This window comes from Polyodon spathula, chromosome 15 (assembly GCF_017654505.1).
Source record: "Polyodon spathula isolate WHYD16114869_AA chromosome 15, ASM1765450v1, whole genome shotgun sequence".
Lineage (NCBI taxonomy): Eukaryota > Metazoa > Chordata > Actinopteri > Acipenseriformes > Polyodontidae > Polyodon > Polyodon spathula.
This window is the reverse complement of record NC_054548.1, coordinates 11919456-11941382: the sequence shown is the minus strand read 5'-3', so window position 1 is coordinate 11941382 and position 21927 is coordinate 11919456. Positions and strand designations below refer to the sequence as shown.

The 21927-nt window shown below is 36.5% G+C and overlaps 1 protein-coding gene across 1 annotated transcript in view; it reads left to right on the top strand.

The window, feature by feature from the left end:
- The window catches only part of LOC121327511 (unconventional myosin-XVI-like), a 153819-nt gene that overhangs the window by 58637 nt on the left and 73255 nt on the right, over nt 1–21927 (top strand). Inside the window, exons 12-17 of the mRNA XM_041271581.1 lie at nt 1858–1923; nt 7725–7852; nt 9059–9164; nt 13148–13265; nt 16588–16735; nt 20741–20852. Of these exons, the coding sequence (XP_041127515.1) occupies nt 1858–1923; nt 7725–7852; nt 9059–9164; nt 13148–13265; nt 16588–16735; nt 20741–20852 (678 nt within the window). The remainder of the gene's footprint in view (nt 1–1857; nt 1924–7724; nt 7853–9058; nt 9165–13147; nt 13266–16587; nt 16736–20740; nt 20853–21927) is intronic.

Genomic DNA, 21927 nt, shown 5'->3' with positions numbered 1-21927 from the left:
AGGCTTAGCCACAAGGCTTTGTAACATAGAGAGCATCTATATACTGTACTAAGTCCCATGGTGCTGACTACCAATGTATTATGGAAAGATAGTTGACAAATATAGTTTTGAATTGTGTATCTATTATCGCTAACAACAAAACAACTTAATCTTGCTTTTTACAGACTGTCTTCAAATTTTGGGGAGCTCACTGTCGCATGATACAATAATGTTCGTCAAGGATCATACTTAATTTTATGCAACTCACTACAGTACTTGAGTGTATTCTGAGGTGCATTTGAGAGGGAGCATACAGTTAGCATTTCTTCTTTGCTTTCCATTTACTAGAATCTACTGAATCAATCACTGTTGCTATAGCAACCTCATATGGATCCGCTTCAAGTTCATTTCTTGTCAGAGTAAGGCTTTGACAGTGAAAAAGTACAACATATTACCAGGGCTGTCATGGGAATTTTAAAATTCATAGTAATGAAAATTAACCTTCGGGGGCAATGAGTGCAGTAAACATGGCAGCAATGCTAACAGCATCATTGCTCTCTGGAAGATAATTTTCCTCACAATTTACTTGCTAAATTGACACTTTAAATAAATAGATTTTTTTTTCTTTTCCCTTAAAGAACCCTTGTAAATGTTTTAGAGTGGCGTTTACATTTAACTAAATTATATTTACTTGGCAAAACTGAAACGTGACCTAGTTCCCGTTTAGCTACTCTAAAGTATATTTTTAATAAGTGACACAATCATTACAGGTGAATGCATGCACCACATATTATCATCATATTATTACTGTAATAATAATAATAATAATAATAATAATAATAATAATAATAATAATAATGTAGCATTTTACCTAAGAAGGAAGGACACGAAACAGATATGCAGCTCATAATAGCAGGTTCTTTATTCGGCAGCTGCAGGCAATCCTAGCGACATGCAAGATGATTCATGACTCACTGGAATCCCCTACCTGGCTAGCTCACAGGCTGCCTCTTTTATAACCCACAATCCCTTAATATTGCAATTTCTAAACTGACTTCTGCTGTGGAGATGCTGAAAGGCAAATTTTCACATTTTGCATTTTGAATAATTCAGTAAAACACATCTCACTGTGTGTATACTAGATAATGTTGCTGTTCAGTCCCTGCATTGGCTAACAACTTTACCCCTCTATCTAAGCACATGGCTAATTTGAATACAAAATAAGAAATGAAACACTCAATCTCTTGACCCTGGAAAGACTTCTTATGACCAGATGCCTGTCTATGCTTTGATACATCAATTTAAAACCAGGCCTTCCCTGTACAGTACTCTATGTCTCGATCATTGAAGGAGTGATAATCAAGGCTTTAAAATATTTAATTCAGAACAATACTGTATGTATTTCACCAACAGTACAGGAAGTGATTCTGTGTTTGTTATCTCCTGCAAAGAAAAGCAGAAAATAAAGACAAAAAAAACAATAATTAGTACTGCAGAAGGGCTTTGTCTTACTATTAGTTGGCAGTAACGATATTGATATTAGATTACAATAATAGGCTGGTTTAAAATAGGTTTTGGATTTAGAGAGCTGTAGAATGAGAATGCTGTTACACATGTTACACAGTTGTAATTAGGAATTTGGTATTCTCACTGTATTTGGAAAACTATCCCATTGAGTTAAGAGCTGTCAGGCTCTGTTTAGCTCTTGCTATTATACCACTATTATGCCACTGATAAATAGGTACAGCCAAATAACACAGAGGGGCAAGTGGTCCATGACAGTTTGCTAAGATTTTCTTTTTCATTAGTATATTGATTGCATGTTCAGTAATTTTTTACTATACTGTGAAATTAATTTTATCTTACCTTAATTTTCAGACTTACATTGGAAATATTCTTTTGCTGGTAAATCCATATAAAAACCTCCATATTTATTCAACAATGGTGAGTACCTTCTTTTTTTAGTATTTGGTTTGTTCATGATTATTAGTATTAATATTAGTACTACATTTAGGATTCATACTCATATTAGTATCACTTGCATTATTTGTAATATGTATAAGGTATTTCATTATAGGTATTAGTTATATTAGTTTTAATAGAATTATTGTTGTTGTCTGGTCTGCCTACATCAATCCCCCCTAACTATGCAGGGTATTCCTGAATCTTATCTAACTATGCTGGGTATTCCTCCATTGCCAAAATATGAAAGACTCACTAAATACTTGGAAATATATCCAATGAGTTATGAAAAAACAAAATATATAATATTGTGTGAGATTTTTGAAATGTTTTAGAATTATTCAGTTACAATGAATCTTTGCATGACAGGGAACCTTAAATACCAGGATACTATAAATATGATGCACTACTTTTTAATTCGTCTGACCCTGCAGTCATTACCTGCTAGATAATTGACTGTTGATCAGTTATATTGTCCTCAGCCGAAAGATGGTCAATTACAGTGTCTCTTTATACCACAGAACAGGTTATAAGGGAGCATGGGTATAGCTCCCATTGTCACTATAGTGCCAATCCACTAGCACACGTCTTACCTATGGCTCCTAACTACAGTGTTAAAAAGGGGGAGCACTGTATATACAAGTAATTGCCACTGTGGAGGATTATAAACTGAACAAATGTTTTTGTCTATGAAGTCATTTTTATATTTTGATATGTCACCAATTAAAGCAGGTTTAGGGAGATACAGTACCTGTGGGATTATGACCACACTACTTGGAACCTGATTGGCTGAGGTTTATAAATCACATTAATGTAACACCTTTTTTCCAAATGGCAGTGAATTATGAAAAGGCATTTAATACCAATTTCTGAACCAGGAATCATTGCCCAAAACCTGTTCTTCATGGCGTTTAAACTGCAGTGAATTTTAATGTCACCTCACTAAATGCCTGTGAGGAAGAGGAGAGATAATAAGAAAAGAAGACATATGTTGTGTTATTTGTAATTTTCTTCCATAGGCTGCCTAATGCAGCCTTATGCTTGTGGTTAAGTGTGAAGAACAAATAAGCCACTGGCCAGTCTCTGTATGAAAGCTTATTTGCTTGGCTAGAACCTGCATGCTGTGATGTGCTCAGCTCAATTAAATGACTAGCAAGGACTGCTGTGTAACCTTTAGGACTGTATGTCCTTAAACAGAGCATGTGCTCTCCACCTTCTGCTTTCATGATGTGTGTCTTGCTGTTAGTATCGCAGCTTTAGGCATTGGAAGAAGAACTGGAAAAAGGTGGCTCAGCATGGTTACAGTAGTTTTCAAATACGTTATTTGGTGAAAAGGTTGTTAAATAAAAAGCCACTTTTTATGATTTCATGTGATATTTATAAAATGTACATTTTGGGGTATTATTGGGTAATGTGGTATGGTACAGTAGGTGAACAATCAAAGCTGACTAGCAGACACAGAGGCAGAATATTGCAGTCCAGAGCTTCTCTCATATTTCTATTTTAAAATTAAACAAGGATAACCAAACAAATCTACCCCAGAACAACTGCTGGTGTAATTGACTATCAATTAATCAATTAGGGCCCAGATGCATTCTGCAAATGGATATTAGCAGGATGGGATTTTAAACCTGCCAAACATTAATTAAAAAACCTATACATTTATTCACAACAGAACAACACGCAAAACATACACTTCATACTTGTTCACGGCCTTAGCCCTGCTACAGTTTGTCTACTATTTTTATTACTATAAAACACCATTTTAATTTCCACCACTTATCTTTCAGTGGTACAGTCGGCGCCGCCTAATTGGGATTTCTGCTTGAGATACAACTCTGGGAGACAGTTCTTCCCAAAGTTATTTATGTCATTTAATTTATTAACTTCACTTTATTTAATTGGGATACGGTATTTTCAAATGATGAACAGAAATCGCTTTTCAAAGCAAGACAGAAAGTGTAACGCAGTGTGGTGAGTGCAGTGAGTACCTGATTAAGTGATGACTTGCTTAAACCACGTTGAACTCTTGAAGAAGGAGGAGTCTTCTGGGGTTTCATAGGCTGCTGTTGCAAAGAAAGTTGGCATGTTAACATTGCAGGTGCTTCGCCTTGTGATAAGATGTGATTTCATTCTTTTTCATTTCATTAAGAAACAAAAAAGTGTAACTAAGGTCGTCTCAAGCTCCTCTCGTTTAACTGGGACAGCCGCATATTTGGGATAGTTTTCCTTCTTCCGAGGCGTCCCAATAAACAATGCTTACTGTGTCATATAAAATTTGCTGTGATACCATGTAAGAAATATGAAAAGCTAATAGTCATTATAAATCAAGTTTGAGAAGTCACTGTGTAGAACATACAGCATAATTCAAAGTGAAAAGTAATACAAAAAGTGTAATTCTGGTTCCTGAATACATTATCTGTTTTTGTGATTTGATAATAAGTTAATATAAAACGTTGTGTATATGGTGTGTATCTGTCATTACACAGCTTGAGCAGCCAGAACCATCTTTGCTTCACAGGCCTCTTGCCCCAGACAGCATGAGATGGCATATGTTATAGAATAAGAGGCACCCTGCAAACAACATATTAACTTATAAAGGAGTCTGGATCAGTACCAGCTAGTAATCACCCCCTTCATTGTCACATCCCTCTGCCTACTGCCTGTCATTTATACTGAGGCACCCAGCTCTTGGATTCCTGTAAAAATATGAAATGTGACTTAATAATATTTTACTGGTTCCTTTTGCACCTTTGGGGAATAGGCTTGTATTACTACATTTTGTTAAGGTCAAACCTATTATTTTGGTAACCATCATGACAGCATGACATGATGATTAAAAAGCACTATTGAAAATTTCCATATAATGGTGGTCTGTCTGAATGGGATGGGAGAGAGCAAGGTGGTGGGTGGGGTGTGGTGTGTGGTGGTGGGGGGGGGGGGGGGGGGGGGGGGTCTACATTTGGGGGGGGGGGGGGGGGGGGGGGGGGGGGGGGGGGGGGGGGGGGGGGGGGGGGGGGGGGGGGGGGGGGGGGGGGGGGGGGGGGTGGGGGGGGGAGGCGGGGGGGGGGGTGATGTTTTGTGGATGGCAGTTTGTGGCAAAGTAGTTAACTGTACAGGTGCAGGAATGCAGCAGTGATCAATGAAGACAGACGACGATAATCCAGGTGCAATGATATTTTATTTTGTTGTCCTTTATATGGAACATACAGCAGGATACAGCAGTGTAGTCCAGTGTTAAAATCCACGGTTTCTAACCAAAAGGTTGCTGGTTCAAATCCCACCACTGCCACTGACTGATTCACTGTATGACCCTAAGCAAGTCACTTAACCTCCTTGTGCGCCATCCTGTGGATGAGATGTTAAATCAATGTAAATCACGCTGCACATAATGCACAGTTCACAGCCTACCTCTATAAAGTGCTTAGTGGTGGTGGTCTACTATGAAAAGCGCTATATAAAAAAAATAAAGTGATTATTTTGTAATCCAATTGGTCTGATGACCCAAATACAGTAAATAATAACTATGTTAACAGGCAAAGCAGGGGCATGTATTGCTCTGTTTTAATCCACAGGTTGGTCCAGAAATAATAGTCCCGATCTTAAATGCCCACCCGTAACACAAAGCACAAACACAAGTCCACAGCACGTGCTAAAGTCCTCTAGGTGTAAATGCAATTATTTGTGAAACAAAGTGTAGTGATGTCCGGATAAGTGCTGGCATTTGGCGACAGCTCCTGATCGTGTTCAGCCATCTAATAATAACAAACAGTATATTCTTTGGATGTGACAATAAACAAACAAAACACTTGCGATAATAATTAATGTCTTTCTGGTTCAGCTTAACCATAACAAGGAATAGATCACTTCGCTACGCCCCCCCCTTTTATACCGTCAATCATGACCCCTTGGTTAACTAGTACAACCGCTCCTCCAATCCATGGATGCCACGTTCTTTCCCTTCTGGGTCGAAGATTTAGTGTATTGTAGCCTCGCCCCCTTTCCAGTTGGAAATTAATTGTCTGGCCCTCCAGTCCAGGGCACTCTGTTCCCTTTATACAGCACCTTCACAGGTCGGGAGAGAGATTTATCACCAAGAATCATCCTGTCTCTGTCACACTATTTTATATTATATATAAACTGTATAAAGCTATAAAGGTCAGTGGTACAACAAGCTTCCCTTTTCCCTATCAGTTCTCTGAGCTTTATTCCATTTGAAGCATTAATGCACCCAGGAAGGGTAATCTGTATCCATCAATCTCATGGCAAGCAAAGGGGTCATTTGAATTGCTATCAGCTAAAAAACAGCCACATTCATCAACTTCTGCTTTTATTTTTTTTCCTCTTTGCCACGATTACTCTCAATGTCCTTCCAGTGTCCTCACAGTCACGCCTGCTGCACAGCGGGTGGATGTAATATGGCCTTGTAATAAGATCTCAGCAGAGCCCGAATATAGGTATCTTCTTTATGAAATGAGTTCAATAGATTCTAAATGCTGTTACAAACCATACTTTTTTGTGAATTATTCATATTAATGTTCTGGTTTGTGGCAGACTGCTATGAAGAAAAGCTCTGAGGAGCTAAATACAATGTTTTATTCTATATATATATTTAATTAGGATAGTTCGTGTCTATAAGTTCATCTCAGGACATACCTAAGAAGTATATATTATATTTTATTCTAGTAATACAGTGATCATACAAAAACAAAAGGGTTAGCTCATGTAAGGATGCCATTAATAACTAACGGTGAGAGTAATGAACAAGGAGCCCTTGCTTTTAAATCACACACACACCAATTAATCTCATTGTTGGACCTTAAGCATGTCACACTGAACTGTATGATTTTGGGATACAGTAGGTTAGGATCATGAGAGAAAATTAGATATTACCCACCTAGGTTATACTGGTACACTAAATATGTACAGTAAATATTCTAGTGGCAACCATTGAACCATAAACACTAAACGGTGGTCATTCATGTTAATAATATCTCAGTGGTATGAAAATAGTTACTTAAAGACAATACTACCATTAAAGGAGTGATAACCAAGGATTTCAAATACATTGTCTTAATTCTTACTGGAAGTATAGCAGCCACATGATCACTAATGTCATATTTATTGTGCTGAATATCTTTTGTAAAATGAAAAACAGCTGTATGCTTCTTGGTGGCTAATCATTTATTGAGCTACTATATGTGTCAATTCCACTCCAATGGCCTAGCTTCAGCCAGTCCATGTGACTTACAGCCACAAAGGAGTAGAGACTCAATATGGTACAGAAATGGAGTTTGTTTCTGACAACATAGCAGACAACAGGTAACACAATCTCTGATTGGCAATACGGTCCTCAGCAGTGTGTTAGTGTTGGTGGTCCCTCACATACTCATACTTATTCCCAGAAAACAAAAAAAAAAGAAATGTTCAGATTGCCTAATGCAGCTTTTCCAGAGCACTGTGAAGGTAAAGGGTAGATTTGGTAAAGTAATGAGATTTCAAACAGCCTTCTACTACCTTGTCCAATAATAGTGTTCTTGGGAATGCACGGCACAGAATAGAGAGAAAAACTGACAATGAAAGAGGAACATAATGCATTCCATTCCTTAATGTGACCATCCATCACTCTGATAGCCATTTATGTTTAAAAAAAAGAAAAAAAAAATAGAACCCAGATATCTTGTTTCAAAGTATGTGTTTTTTTTTTTTCTCCCCAACATTAGCGCAACAGAAAATACAATTACATATGCAGTGTAAACAGCAGCAAGTCATTTGTGTTGCAGGTTAGCCAACTGTATCTGAGCAGCTCAGGGAGACTGTGTTCCTCACTCCCACCTCACATCTTTTCCTCCGCTGAAAGAGCGTATCACATGCTGTTCCAAGAGCGTCGGCCACAGTGCATTATCCTCAGGTACAGTGACGTGTTTCTTGATTAATAACCTAAAGAATTACTTCTTGCCCTTAGAGCCATTTGTGTTGTAAACCTTCCATTGATTTCTGAAGTAAAATATGTAAATCGCAATGATTTATACTGGGTCATGTATTCAGTAATGAATTTAAAAAAAAAATGCTTACTTTTGCATTCTATTCATCTGCAGAGGAGGAATATTAATTACTTATCCAATTAACCCTCAATGGGAACACAAACTAACACACTATAGAAAATGACAGTTTACATTTTAACTTACATTTTAATTTAACATTTGCATTAGAAACAAAAAGTGATGTTTTCATGTGGCCTTGACTGTTTAGAATTAATTTCACAAATGAATTATAGTCAATTCTACATAAGCACTGTAGTAAAATATGTTTTGCATTGCATTTTATTTTTTACTATACATGTGTATATAGAATATTGACAACAGCCCTTTATTTGCCACTGGCCTGTGATATAGTAAATGAAACCCCAGCTATGTACTGTAACATTTAGTCTAGAATGTAATACACCTCTGGCTTCTTCAAATTCATCTTCACAGTTTGCTGGATTAATTTTCAGAAAGTGTAATTGACCTTCTTAACCCATCTGTTTATTTGTTGGTGTTTTCTTACCACTCTCCAAACAAACAAATCATACAATAATAATCTTCTTTAAACATTTGTCTAATTAGCAGTTAAATTGATTTTATTCATTTATTTTGTATACATGCTTCATGCTTCATGACATTGCTGCCTGCAGGCTGTAGAAATAATGATTGTTCATGGACAAAGTGTGAAGAACGTGAAAATGACAATTCTAGACACGGATCATTGAGCCTGTATGAACACCAAACCTTGCTGAGTGTGAATAAAGAAATTTATGGGAAAGTGGGAACACTTATAGATAATAGAATAGTGCTTAACTACCCTTGTCCTGTAACACTGGGCTGTGACGCTTGCACTGTAGGCAAACTGCAGTGTTGCTCTCATATGTGCAGTTAAGGAAGAGCATTTCTAGCACGGTGTATATGTGTGTGTGTGTGTGTGTGTGTGTGTGTGTGTGTGTGTGTGTGTGTGTATATATATATATATATATATATATATATATATATATATATATATATATATATATATATATATATATACTATACTGAATGTAGCACAGTTTGAACTATTTAAACTTACTTTTTCATTTTCACAGCGGAGAAAGCGGTTCAGGAAAGACTGAGGCCTGCAAGCACATAGTGAAGCACCTGGCATGTCGATCAAGTACAAAGGGCTACTCACTGGAATCCAAGATTAAACATGTAGGTGGTAGATGGTCTGTCGGACTACAGTTCAAAGATGCATCTGGTAATTTTGGCCAGTTGATGATTAGTGTTTTGGTGAATTGGAATATTTGTATTTCAAACTGTGGTACATTCTATAATTGTATATGCTTTGTGACATGCAGTCTACACAGTCAAATATTCATTTAACGTAGTCAACTTTTAAAGATTAAGTAGCGGGGTTCCGAGAAATATAGCATTATACGTCCCCACGTATTGCTACAACTGTTTAAATAACATACCTGTATTTTCTCTTTTCATTGTTTACATCCTGACCACTTTTTACACTTATAACTTTAAAATCTGTTCAAAGCTTTTTTCAGAATTGCTGAATAAAAAAAAAAAGAAAAAAAAAAACATAACAAATGTTCTGGCTTTCCTTTTCCATACCCCATCATGCTACCTGTTTGACAATGTGGGCAATAATCCTTACATATCAGTGCACTAGAGTAGTCATTCTGAAAACAGCTTTGAAAGCGATTCTAAAGTTATTAGCCCACTGTGTTGCTTTTATGTATGAAAACAGCTTTGTTGAAAACCCCTCAAACAAATCAATCCATATTGGTCTAAACACTATCACTAGAGTGGCCAGTTTGAAAAGAGCTTTGAAACAGACTTTAAAGTCATAGGTGTAAAAAGTTTTTAGGATGCTAACAATGAAAAGAAAAATTACAGGTACAGTACAATGAAAAAGTATTGCCCCTGTCTGATTTTCTGCATTTTTGTATATTTTTGACACTGAATGTTATCAGATTTTCAACCAAAATCTAATATGAGATAAAAGGGACCCTGAGTGAACAAATAACACAACATTTTGATACTTAATTTATTTATTAAAGAAAGTTATGCAACACCCAATGTTAAAAAGTAATCACCCCTTTAGACTCAATAACTGGTTACACCACCTTTAGCAGCAATAACTGCAACCAAACACCTCCTGTAGTTATTGATCGGTCTCTCACTGCGCCGTGGAGGAATTTTGGCCCACTCCTTCATGCAAAACTGTTTCAACTCAGTGACATTTGTGGGTTTTCGAGCATAAATGCTCGTTTCAGGTCCTGCCACAACATCTAAAAGGGGTTTAGGTCTGGACTTTGACTAGGCAATTCTAAAACTTTAAATTTCTTGTTCTTCAACCATTCTGATGTAGACTTGCTTGTGTGTTTCGGATCATTGTCTTGCTGCATGACCCAGCTGTTCTTCAGCTTCAGCTCACAGATGGATGGCCTGACATTCTCCTGTAGAATTCTCTGATACAGAGCAGAATTCATGGTTCCTTCAATGATGGCAAGTTGTCCACGTCCTGATGCAGCAAAGCATCCCCAAATTAAGAGACTTCCACCACCATGCTTGACCGTTGGTATGAGGTTCTTACTGTGGAATGCAGTGTTTGGTTGTCGCCAGACATAATGGGACCCATGTTGGCCAAAAAGTTCCACTTTTGACTCATCTGTCATAGAGCATTGTTCCAGAACTCTTGAGGATCAACCAGGTGCTTTTTGGCAAACTTGAGATGAGCATTCATATTCTTCTTAGTGAGCTGTGGTTTCTGCCTTGCTACTCTGCCATAAATCACACTTTTTCCCGGTGTCTTTCTGATGGTGGAGTCATGAACACTGACCTTAGCCAAAGCGAGAAAGGCCTGCAGATCCCTAGATGTTGTTCTAGGGTTCTTTGTGACTTCCTGGACGATTTTACACCTTGCTCTTGGAGAGCTTTTGGCAGGACGGCCACTCCTGGGAAGAATCACTACTGTCCCAAACTTTATCCATTTGGACAGTATGGTTCTTACTGTGGCTTGGTGGAGCCCCAGAAATGGCGTTGTAACTCTTTCCAGACTGATAGGCATCAACAACATTTTTCCAGAGGTCTTCAGGAATTTCTTTTGATCGTGGCATGATGTGCCTCTAGAACCTGTGTGCTGACATGTTCACTCTGATGGTAAGGGACAAAGTTAGTCAGATTTATATTGAGCAGGGCTGGCCCAAATCAGGCCTGAATGTTAACCAAAGTATTCAAACAGCTGACCCTAATTATCCCTTTAATTGGGTTGAATTAACTAGGGGGGCAATAACTTTTTCATGATTTCTTTTCAATGTTTAATTACCTTGAACACCAGACAAATAAAAGAAGCACCAAACTTTAGTGTCATTCATTTTTTTCTCTCAGACTCCCTCTATATACTACTACAACCCACAAAAAGATCTGACCAAATTCAATGTGAAAAATATGCAGAAATGCAGAAAATCAGACAGGGGGCAAATACTTTTTCACGGTATTGTATCTTATTTAAACAGTTATATCAACATATGCGTTTATGTAATGCTATATTTTTTTGGAACCCCACGACTTATTCTAACCTTTGGTGAAAACCTTATAAAACACTAAAGTTGACAAAAGATGTTCATGTTGATTTATTTATATTTATTCATTTCCACAAACAGTGGTCTATTTTAATGGTCTAAATAGCAGTGTTTGTTTTGTTTGTTTTTTGTTCAAGGGTTATTTATTGATGTCTTAATAAACTGAAATGTTGTGGCAGGGTACCCCATCCCTGTGTGTGTTTTGTGTTTTGTGATTTGTGTTTTATGCTGTCTGTTACATGTATTATTGTAGTGGTGCATGGAGTGTGGGTAATGTAGCACAGGTGAAATGAATATTTAGGCAAAGGTAAATGCACAACCACTCCACGTGCAGATTCAAATGTTTTTTTTTTTTTTTTTTTTTTTTGTTCTTTATGGAACTTTAATAGCTGTCATTTAACAAACAAAGTAGTTCTTAAAAATATATGGGACAAATATTCAAACGCCTTGCGTGTGTCGCAAGGGGAGTTGAAGAGATTTTTTTCCACAAGCCTTTTCTGTGAAAAAAAGTTGCACTTTTGAATGAGATTCAAAATAGATGCTGTGTTGGTAAAAGTGGGTTTGCAAGTTGTTTTTCCCTCAAATTTGGGGGAGGTGTCAAGAATAATCCCACAAGTTCACCATAAAGAGCTAAATTAAAAAGTGAATTTGCTTGCAAATCACTATGTTGCATGGAAATCACTTAACACTAGTTAAATATTTCGCAGGGAGTATTTCAGGACAATCTCTGTTTCTAGTTAAAGAGTGAACATGGCTTTCAGAAAGCTATATCTGCAAATGCTGCAAAGCAACAGAAAAAAAGGAACTATCGTGTGGGCAGAATTCACAGACAATGTATAACATTCTTTGACTTGTCTACTGAAGAAGTTCTTAGTCGATTTATACTTTGATTAAACATAATAACATTTTGGTATATTTACAACTCAAACATTTAATTCATTTGTGGTTTATTTTAAACAATAGCAATTACCAGTGCTTAATTTATATAGAAAGAAGTGCCAGGGCGCAAGCACTGACAATAACTATATATATATATATATATATATATATATATATATATATATATATATATATATATATATAATATATATATATATATTATATTATCATTATGTTTAATTAAAAATGAAAAAGATAATAATCTGCAATTGGCTGCAATTTAACAGTAATTCTGCACTGCCCTCTACTGGTTAGAATTCAGTTACTGTACACATGGATGAATCTACACCTTAATCAGTTGTCTTTAAAGTGTTAGCTAAATATTGATGTCATAGGAAAGTAGAAATGTAAACATTTTTAGTTACGAGCAGTATAGAGTGCCTCAAATTAAATGTGAAATTCCATCTTACAGGCCTGACTTTCAAAGCTTGGTAACTTATCTTGAGTATATCTATGATAGTAAAGCACTGGAACTAAACAAGAAAAAGAAAACAAAAATAATGGTTTTGAATAATTATGGAAACAACTTTGCACGGTGTTAAGTTGAAATACAAAAGAAAAGCAGATTTATTCTAAACAATCCACTAGAAATCAGGCCAAGTATGTACATTTACTTACATATTGTTTGTGTTGCTGCTGTTTTGTGTTTTATTCTTTTAGGTAAGCTGTGTCCTTGAAGCATTTGGCCATGCCAGAACAAAATTTAATGATTTCTCAAGTCGCTTTATAAAATATCTGTCACTGCAATACTGTGAGAAGAAAAGGACACTAATCGGAGGTAAGCTTTCTTTACTAAGAAGGGCAGATTGGAGGTTTTGATGTGCATAGGTTTAGGTTGGAGTCTCCAGGGTAATTACATTGCCTATAGGAAGTATTCACCCCCCTTTGTGTTACAACCTGAAATCTTGATGTATTTAAATGTTTTTTTTTTCCTTTGGTTTGCACAACCTACATAACACTTGCAGTGTGTGAGAAAAACAAATCAATTAAAAATAAAAACCTGAACATTCTTCATTAGATAAGTATTCACCCCCTTTGCTATGACACTACTAAATAAGCTCAGGTGCAAACAATTGCCTTCAGAATTCACACAATAAGTTAGATGGAGTCCATTGGTGTGCAATAACAGTGGTCAGTTTTATTTTTTTTATTTTTCATTAACTTTTGTTTCACAATAAAAATACTTTAAATCAAAGGAAAAAAAATCCCATTTAAATGCATCAAGATTTCAGGTTATAACACAACAAACTGTGAAAACATCCAAGGAGGGTGAATGCTTACTATAGGCACTGTACATAAGTAACAACAGGGTAAAGGTATGGGAAATAGCTGGAGGTTTGGGTTGGTAAAAAAAAAAAAAAAATGGCTGATAGTTTTTAAAAAGACAGTTACAAAGATATTAGCGACCAAACCTTAAATTAACTTGCTTAATTGTTTAGTAATCCCCTGCAGCTGGTGGTAGTTGTAAATTAGAGCCAGGTGCAGGGTATTTAAGAGAGATAGGCAGTTTGTTCAGGGCTGTTGTGTGTAGGGAGGCAGAAGTTGTGGTCTGCTTCCAAGCAGTCAAGGTAAAGTGCTGTAGGAAACTGTGAGAGTTTGAGTTACAGGTAAACAGCTTAGCTGTCCTGGTTCAGTTAGGTTCCAGACTGTATAGTTAGTGCTCCAGGAAGGAGCTAGGTGTTTGTTTTGTTTAATTTATTTGATTGGTGTTTATTAAAAGTGCGCGTCAGTGCTAAGAAAATTCCATTTCTGTGTCCTGGGTTTATTTTAAAGGGGCAGCGAACCATGTGAGTGCAAGGATCTTTTACAATATATATATATATATATATATATATATATATATATATATATATATATATATATATATATTTGGTTTAATCCAAACAATTGTTAAAACTTAGTCAGAGAGATCTTCTACAAGCCATGTTACGGTATGCTCCCGTCGTAAGAGGGCAGCAAATCCCTACATAAAGTACACAGTAATAACCCTTCATTGGGATTAACTGTACCTTTTTAAACTGCAGAAGTATCTCACCCACTTGTTTTGTGTTATTTGGTTTAAATTGCTGCTTCTGGTTTTTTTCATCAAATCCCTGAAAGTTAATTTTAAAAAGTTTACATTCCTGAAGATTCATAACCACATACCTCACTGTTGAAGACCACATTGAGGTGCCCATATTCCAGACCAAACAGGGACACGTATGACATGCGTGCTCAGTAATCAGTAATATGTGTTTCTCAGCAGACAGCTGTTCATTTGAGTGTATTGGTCTGTCTGTATTTTGCTAGTTCTAGAATAAAACAAATCAGATTGGTATAATAAATAGTGTAATATACTTCATATTTATACATGGGTAAGAGAAGTATGCTGATTTTATTTTGATATCACCAAGCCAAAAGTGCTGGTATCAACCATGAAAAGATCCCATCCCCATAAACCTCAAGTTCCATTTGACACACAGAACATAATTTCAGTTTAAATAAGATAAAGTCTTAAGAATGTAGCTGTAATATCTTTCCCATACCTATTTTATTGAAAGAGTTAAAACACAACACTAACTCCTACCAGCTGTGTTGTACAGATATTAAGATCAATATTGCTACTGAAACATAAACAGTTAGTGACCTGTTCAAGTTTACAGTCTTGTAAGCCTATGAGCTCAGTGGTTTGCAAGCATTTCTAGTAATATATTGAGCTGGTATTATACAGCTTTTCATTAGTGCTGCCATGTTTTTAATAGATTGAAGGTTTATAGACATTCTCTTGCACCATCAGATTGCCTTGGATGGAATTAATTTTGCCTAATGAGGTCAAGGGGATTGTTTTTTTAAATTTTACTGTCCTGTGTTAAGACAACTTTCATAATCCACTGTTTTTGCGCCAAGAACTTGGTAGTACACATTGAGATCCTGTTAGATTGTGGTATGATAAAAAAAAAAAACACAAACAAAAAAACTTCAACTATCTTGATAAATGTTTTTTTTTTCTATCCGCAGACTACAATACATGGTATCAGTAAAGCATATGCTTGATACAAGGTCACAATTACATCGTATTTAAATCATTTGCACGTTTAATAAACTTTTAAATTACGTAAAATCTGATTCTTGTGCCACCATTTGACTGTTTTAAATAACATTGTAATCGGATTACTTGACTGACCTATTTTAACCTTTTGTTCTGGCTGCCCTGCTTTACAGATCTCTCTGCATTCTTTGTGCTGCTTACCCCGAGGTCGCTCCTTTACTCGAATAAGGCCAAGCTTTTTACAAAGCTTTTCAATCTTCGTTCTGATTGCAATGTTTATTTTCAACAGTTTGCATCTCTTTAGAAGGTGCGTTATGAATGCAGGTTTCTTTTGAACACAATGAAGCATCTGTTGAGGGAGTTTATACAATAGGAAGTGCAGATTACTGCATGCTACCTGACGTGATGGTGTTGCATGGCAGCAATTATAAATTTCTTGAAAAACTTTAATTCAGCAGCACTTTGTTATTTCTGCTACTAGGTGGCCTTCAAATAATCATTTTTGAAGACAAAACATGACTTTTTTTTTTTTAGACAAGAATGTATTTGTTTTTCAAACCACCACTAATATTATGATGAATCATTTTGAGCTACCATATTGCAAGAAAGAAAAAAACACTATAAGCAAATCATGAACTACTAATTTTTGTAAACGATCGTATTTCACACAGCGGTTTGTACTTTTGTTAAGAGAAGAGGAAATCTATCAAGGTAGAACAGTTTTATACTCATTGACTGCCATTTACACCATACAAACTTTAACGTTTATTTTTGGGGGGGGGGGGGGGGGGGGGGGGGGGGGAAATATATATAAAATACATTACCGGTGTCCAGTAAATTAATTTGTTCATTTGCGGGGTCCCAAACTCTTTTCTAACAGATTGTCTCAACAAATAGTTATCTCTTCTTTCTTCAGCAACCACTGCTTGTCAGGTGCCTGACGTGGCCAGGTGGAAACAAGTCAGGCCTCAAGGGTTCAGTAGTTGGGCATGATTATGTTAATAACAGATTGTTTTAAAAGCAGGAAGCTCTGTTATGAACTCAAGTTAAAGGCTTGTATTTATTTTTTCAGCCAGGGTTTATACCTATGTCTTGGAAAAGTCACGTCTCGTTTCACAGCCACCTCAACAGAACAACTTTAATATCTTCTACCTGATGATTGATGGCATGTCCAGTGAGGAGAAGTGTGGTCTGTACCTCAATAACTTACTTGCACACAGGTAAAGCCTTCTAATTACTTTTTTTTTTTTTTTTTAACATGATGTGTTTGAAAGCAAAGTGTGTGTGTATGGGGGGGGGGCATACCATACCAAATACAGAACATTTACAGTACATTTAATTTCTCTTTATATGTATGTCATTTAATCATTTGCTTTTGTTTTTTCATTAAAAAAACAACTACTTTCCACTGAAACAAAATATCCCTGTTTTCTTAACCATTCAGGCACATTTTACTTTAGTATTTATATTTAAAAAAAAAAAACATCTGACATGTTGCAATAAAGTATGGTGCCGTGTAATTTAAAAACATGTGCTTTGTATAAAGCATGTGTTAACTTAAAAATGTGTATATCCATAAACAATATCATGTGTTTTCTCATTCAAGTGCATGCAGGCTCTTCATTAATTCCACTTGTGCGTTATTTGTGTAGCTTATCAGCAGTAGAAAAAGAAGAAAAGCACACCACAGATTTGAACCCAATAGACAAGAACAAACTTAAAAAAAGTCCACAAGTCAAGTTTTGTTTGAACAAAACACAATCATGCGTCTCTGTTTTAACAATATTGACAGTGTTCTTATTGGCTTGCTTTTTATTTACACACCAAACACTGCAAACTTTATTGGTACACAACCACAAAAAAAAACATCTGCCATTGTGACTTGCAGCATGACCCCATTTTCTTCTGCCAGTTTTCTGCTGCTTGACTTAAAAGTCTCAGAAGGGAATACATGTCCTACTCTTAATTAGCTTCAATGGAATCTCACTACTGTGCCTGTGTTTGTACGAAACTGCCCAGTTTAACCATGTTCCTCATACTTTCTGTACCGTTAAAAAGCTGAAACAAGATCTTTTTTGCCAACCTCCAAAAGTTTGTGTTTGTGTGTGCTTGTGTTCTTCTTGTTGTTTCTGTCTCGGGTTATCACAGGTTATACTTTTGTAAGAACTGTTTTTAGAATGCTGTTTTGTAAAATGTCAAATACTGTATTTATTTTCTTTGTATAACATAGGTGCAGTACCTGTGTACCGATACTAAATATTGATGTTTCTGACATTGTTCACTTATAACGGCCCGGTGTTAATAAAGCAACTGAATTTAGTATAACGACTCCATCTGAGATACAATTTTTGTACATATCTGATGGACCACTGGAACCAATTAAATCGGATATGATAGCTTCCACTGTATTTCTTGAACCCGTTTTCATAACTGTGATACTCTAATGAATCTCTAATGATACAACACAACATAACAGCCCTTTCCTCCATGTTGATTCACAGGTAGTGGAGTCTCCCAGACCTCTCTGTGCCTTAAACAGTGTCCTTTACAGAGAAAATATGAAGTTATCAAGCACTTTCTGTAAAGCAAGATGTGTTAAGTGGAAACTGACTCGCTGTTGACCAAAGGGAGAAAGTTAATCAAACACCATGAACAGTGCAAACTAAAGGGGTTGAGCAGTCTATACAGAGGGAGTTATTCCAAAGTGAAGAAAATTGTAAAGGAAAAATTCAGTAGTACAAGTGGAGCAGTTAAAAACTAATATGCAGCATAATGGGCATAACAACCTAATAAGCAGGTGTCTGAGGAGTACAGGTGCTCCAGAAATAAAGGTGTGGACCCTGTCTGTCTGTTGTCCTCTGACCTGGACAGCAGAAGTACATAATCTGTACATTTTGTACCAGGTGTGGCATTTGGTTGGTACTGTGTATACTCTACTTGACTTCTACCATATTCGTTAATACATAAGTGAAATAGATTCAATAAATAAGCATGATCATGGAAATTACATGAAAAAAGAGAACAGTAATCAAAATGAACCCAATGAAAGGTCAGCCTAGTTTGTTTATTTATTTATTTATTTATTTATTTACTTTTTTTTTTAAGTGCGACTAAATAGTTGTTAAAAACTTGCCAAAGAGACAGAAATGTAGGATATAATGTATTTAAGGGCAGTCCTTGCTATACCAACACCCCAACATGTTTTTGGAGATGCCATGAAGGAGCAAGGTTCCCTCAACCCATGCAATATCTACTGCAAAAGAATGTGCTGCTGCTTGTTTAAATAGCCACATACTGTACATACAGTGCTGCCTTGTTATAACAAGGTTGTCGGGGTCTATAATTTGAGATGGTGTTATTTGTGTTTCACCATATAATAACAAATACTGACAATTTTTTGTTTCCAAAGTGAGTTACAATGACCAAATTAATATTGTAGTGTACCATGGAAAATAAAGGAAGGAAACACTCACAGTTTGCAGGAACTCGAATCCATGGTTTATTGGGATGATTATTCCTGGCCCCTGTTCGCCTGGGCCACACCAAAAACAGCAAACAGTTTTGACATACACAGTACCTTGTCTTACTTAGCTGTCAGCTCTGTCCGCATTGATGTGGGCTCTCATGTCCCCGTCAATCAATCCCGGCTGAGGCAAGCTTACCACTTTCCTGCTTACACATGCACACACACACACACAGTGGGGGGGTCCATCGACCAGTATAAATGAATAAATGACAAGGATGTTTATACACACTTGTATTGTTTCGTAGTGGTTTTGTAACATTAACGGACAGTTTGTTTTAACTTTTAGAAAAAAAATACAATGCAAGCACTGGAGCTTTATAAGTACTACAATATGTCCCAGGTTCAACTTAACTGGGTTTAAATACAGTGATGTAAAACAATATAATCCAACGTTTGTGAAATGGGAAATGGGAAATGGGAGGCACGACCATACCTTGTTATAACCGATTCCGCACTATAACAGGTTTCATTATAGCGGGGTAGCATTGCACATCAATTATTTTCTCATCATCAGTCCTGTTTTTCATGAGTGTAGGAACACCAAATACATTGATATTTTTTTCATAAATCAGGAGCAACACGTGCATTAACATAATAGATATGTGTGGCATTGTGACAGAAATACAATGAACCTTGTTTGTAAATCTCCCTCCCAACCTGTGAGGGTGCTAAGCGAGGACAGAGTTCTTTGGACGGGCTGGCTTGACAGTTCTTTCTCCAGGTCGGGAAGTCGGTCAGTCTGGAAAAAGGCGAGACTCCGTTGCAAGAACCTACTGTCCTGGAAGGGAAACAATGTAGCAGCCGCAGATTGTAAAGGCAGCTGCATTCATTTACCAAGGGGTTATGCGTGACAGCATATAAGGAGGACAGAGAATTGTAATTTCTTCCTTCACATTGGTCTGTAGTGAGAACAACTACAACATAAACAGTTTGGCTGCTTAAACACAGTGACCCCCTGAAGTTTTATGGCAGGTAGACTACCTTTAAGACAGTATTGGTTCGCTCTTTGTAGGACTTAACCCTGAATTTAATAGTCACGTACAGCATATATAAAATAATTGACCTAAACATCTTGCAATGCGCTCAGCAATGAGGTGAAGGACAGTAAAAGTGTATTGTTATTGAAAACCATGAGTGTTGTGTTTTTGTTTGTTTGTAATTGTCTCGTCTTGCACGTTGTCAGACAGTTAACACAGTTCTGGTGGTGTCGCCAGGGGCCAGCATAAAACTGGACAACACTGCACCTTTGTCACAAATAAAACTGTATTTGCACCACTAGCACTAATTCACGCACTAACAGACTTGTGTATGTGTTTTGTGTTTTGTGTGGGTTTATAAAAACAAGATTATTATTTGCGGGGCAACACAGGGATTATAAATTAAGTAATAGACTTTGCTGTATTACTCACCTCCATTATTATTTACTGTATGTTTTGCTATCAGGCACGGGACTTAACAATAAATAAAACAAACCTTTTCACCTGGATTACAATTGTTTGTCTGTTCTTTAATCCCCTGTACCTGCACACAATCAACCACTTTGCCACAGGCATATATTAAGCTGGAGATCAAAGTTTTGACCTGTCTGTTTATATAGTTTCAGTCATTTTGAGGTCCAACCTTTGCTTAAATGATGAAAAACAGGAGTCGCAGAGTACAAGCCAGCAGGTAATTGTTGTTTGTCATTTGTTTGTTGTAGGTACCTGAGCCAAAATGTACCCAAGGAGACACAGTCAACAGCGAACACTCAAAACAGAGAAAAATTTATTGGCCTGAAACAAGCCCTGAGGGTCTTGGGCTTCAACAATCTGGTATGTTGTGAGAACAACTTGTCCTGAACTCCACCCTTTAACTAAACTGAAAACAATCATCGTCAACATCATATGACAGATCAGTATCCAAAGTGGGTTAGTTTTGGCAGTGACTGTTTTGGGAGAACTGGATAGAAACTATTTCATACATAGAAGAGAAGAAAATGTGCATGTGTGGCTATGAAGTGGAAGGACAGGCAATACTGGTTTGCCACAAGGGTGGCATATCAAATGAGTACCTGTGGAGGAGGATGTCTGCTACTCTATCACTGCAAAGCCAAAAATGTTTGAAGTTTTAATTTTTCATACATGAAAAATGGATAATAAAAGGCTTGCAAATATTTATGGCTTTACAGTAGTTTATCTTTCTCCCCGCTGCCACAGAGGGTGGCAGTCAATTGTGGCTTAAGATGATGCATACTTTAAAGAAGAGAGAGGAAAAGGACAAAATGATATTGTAAAGTTAAATATCCCATTATTTGTAATATTGTAAAATACCATTATTGCTAAGTCTGAAATAGAAGCATACAGAATGATATTTTTCAACTTTTTAACATTAGGTACTAACCAGAGGTACATTAGGTGCTATCTGTACCTCTGGTAAATGTCTTATGTCTCATAAATTTCTGCATTTAGTTAACAAACTATGGCCTTAAATAAGAAAATAGTTTTGCTAAAAATAGATCTATTGAAAGGTTATGTACTGAAATATGTATATCATAATAGTGGAAATTTGACGATTGTGTCTTATATCTCAGATTACACAACATTATTTCCAGTTAACATTGTTTTGAGATCGCACCTGTACCTGCGAATCATGTCAATCCTTCCCCGATGTAGATCTGTGTATCTGGCTTCAGGGAGCATATGGTTGGTAAAATCTTATTTGTGCATATCTGCCCTTTAATCAGGGCATATGTATTGATTATTCTGTTATTAACTACATTCAGAGTTGTATCAGATCATGTCATTTATCAGCGTGTTTAGCGTCTTTTATCTGATTAAAGCAGTTTGTTTCAGTTTCATTGTCTAGTGATGTTTGTCTAGGCCACAGAGAGCAGATTACAATTTAAGA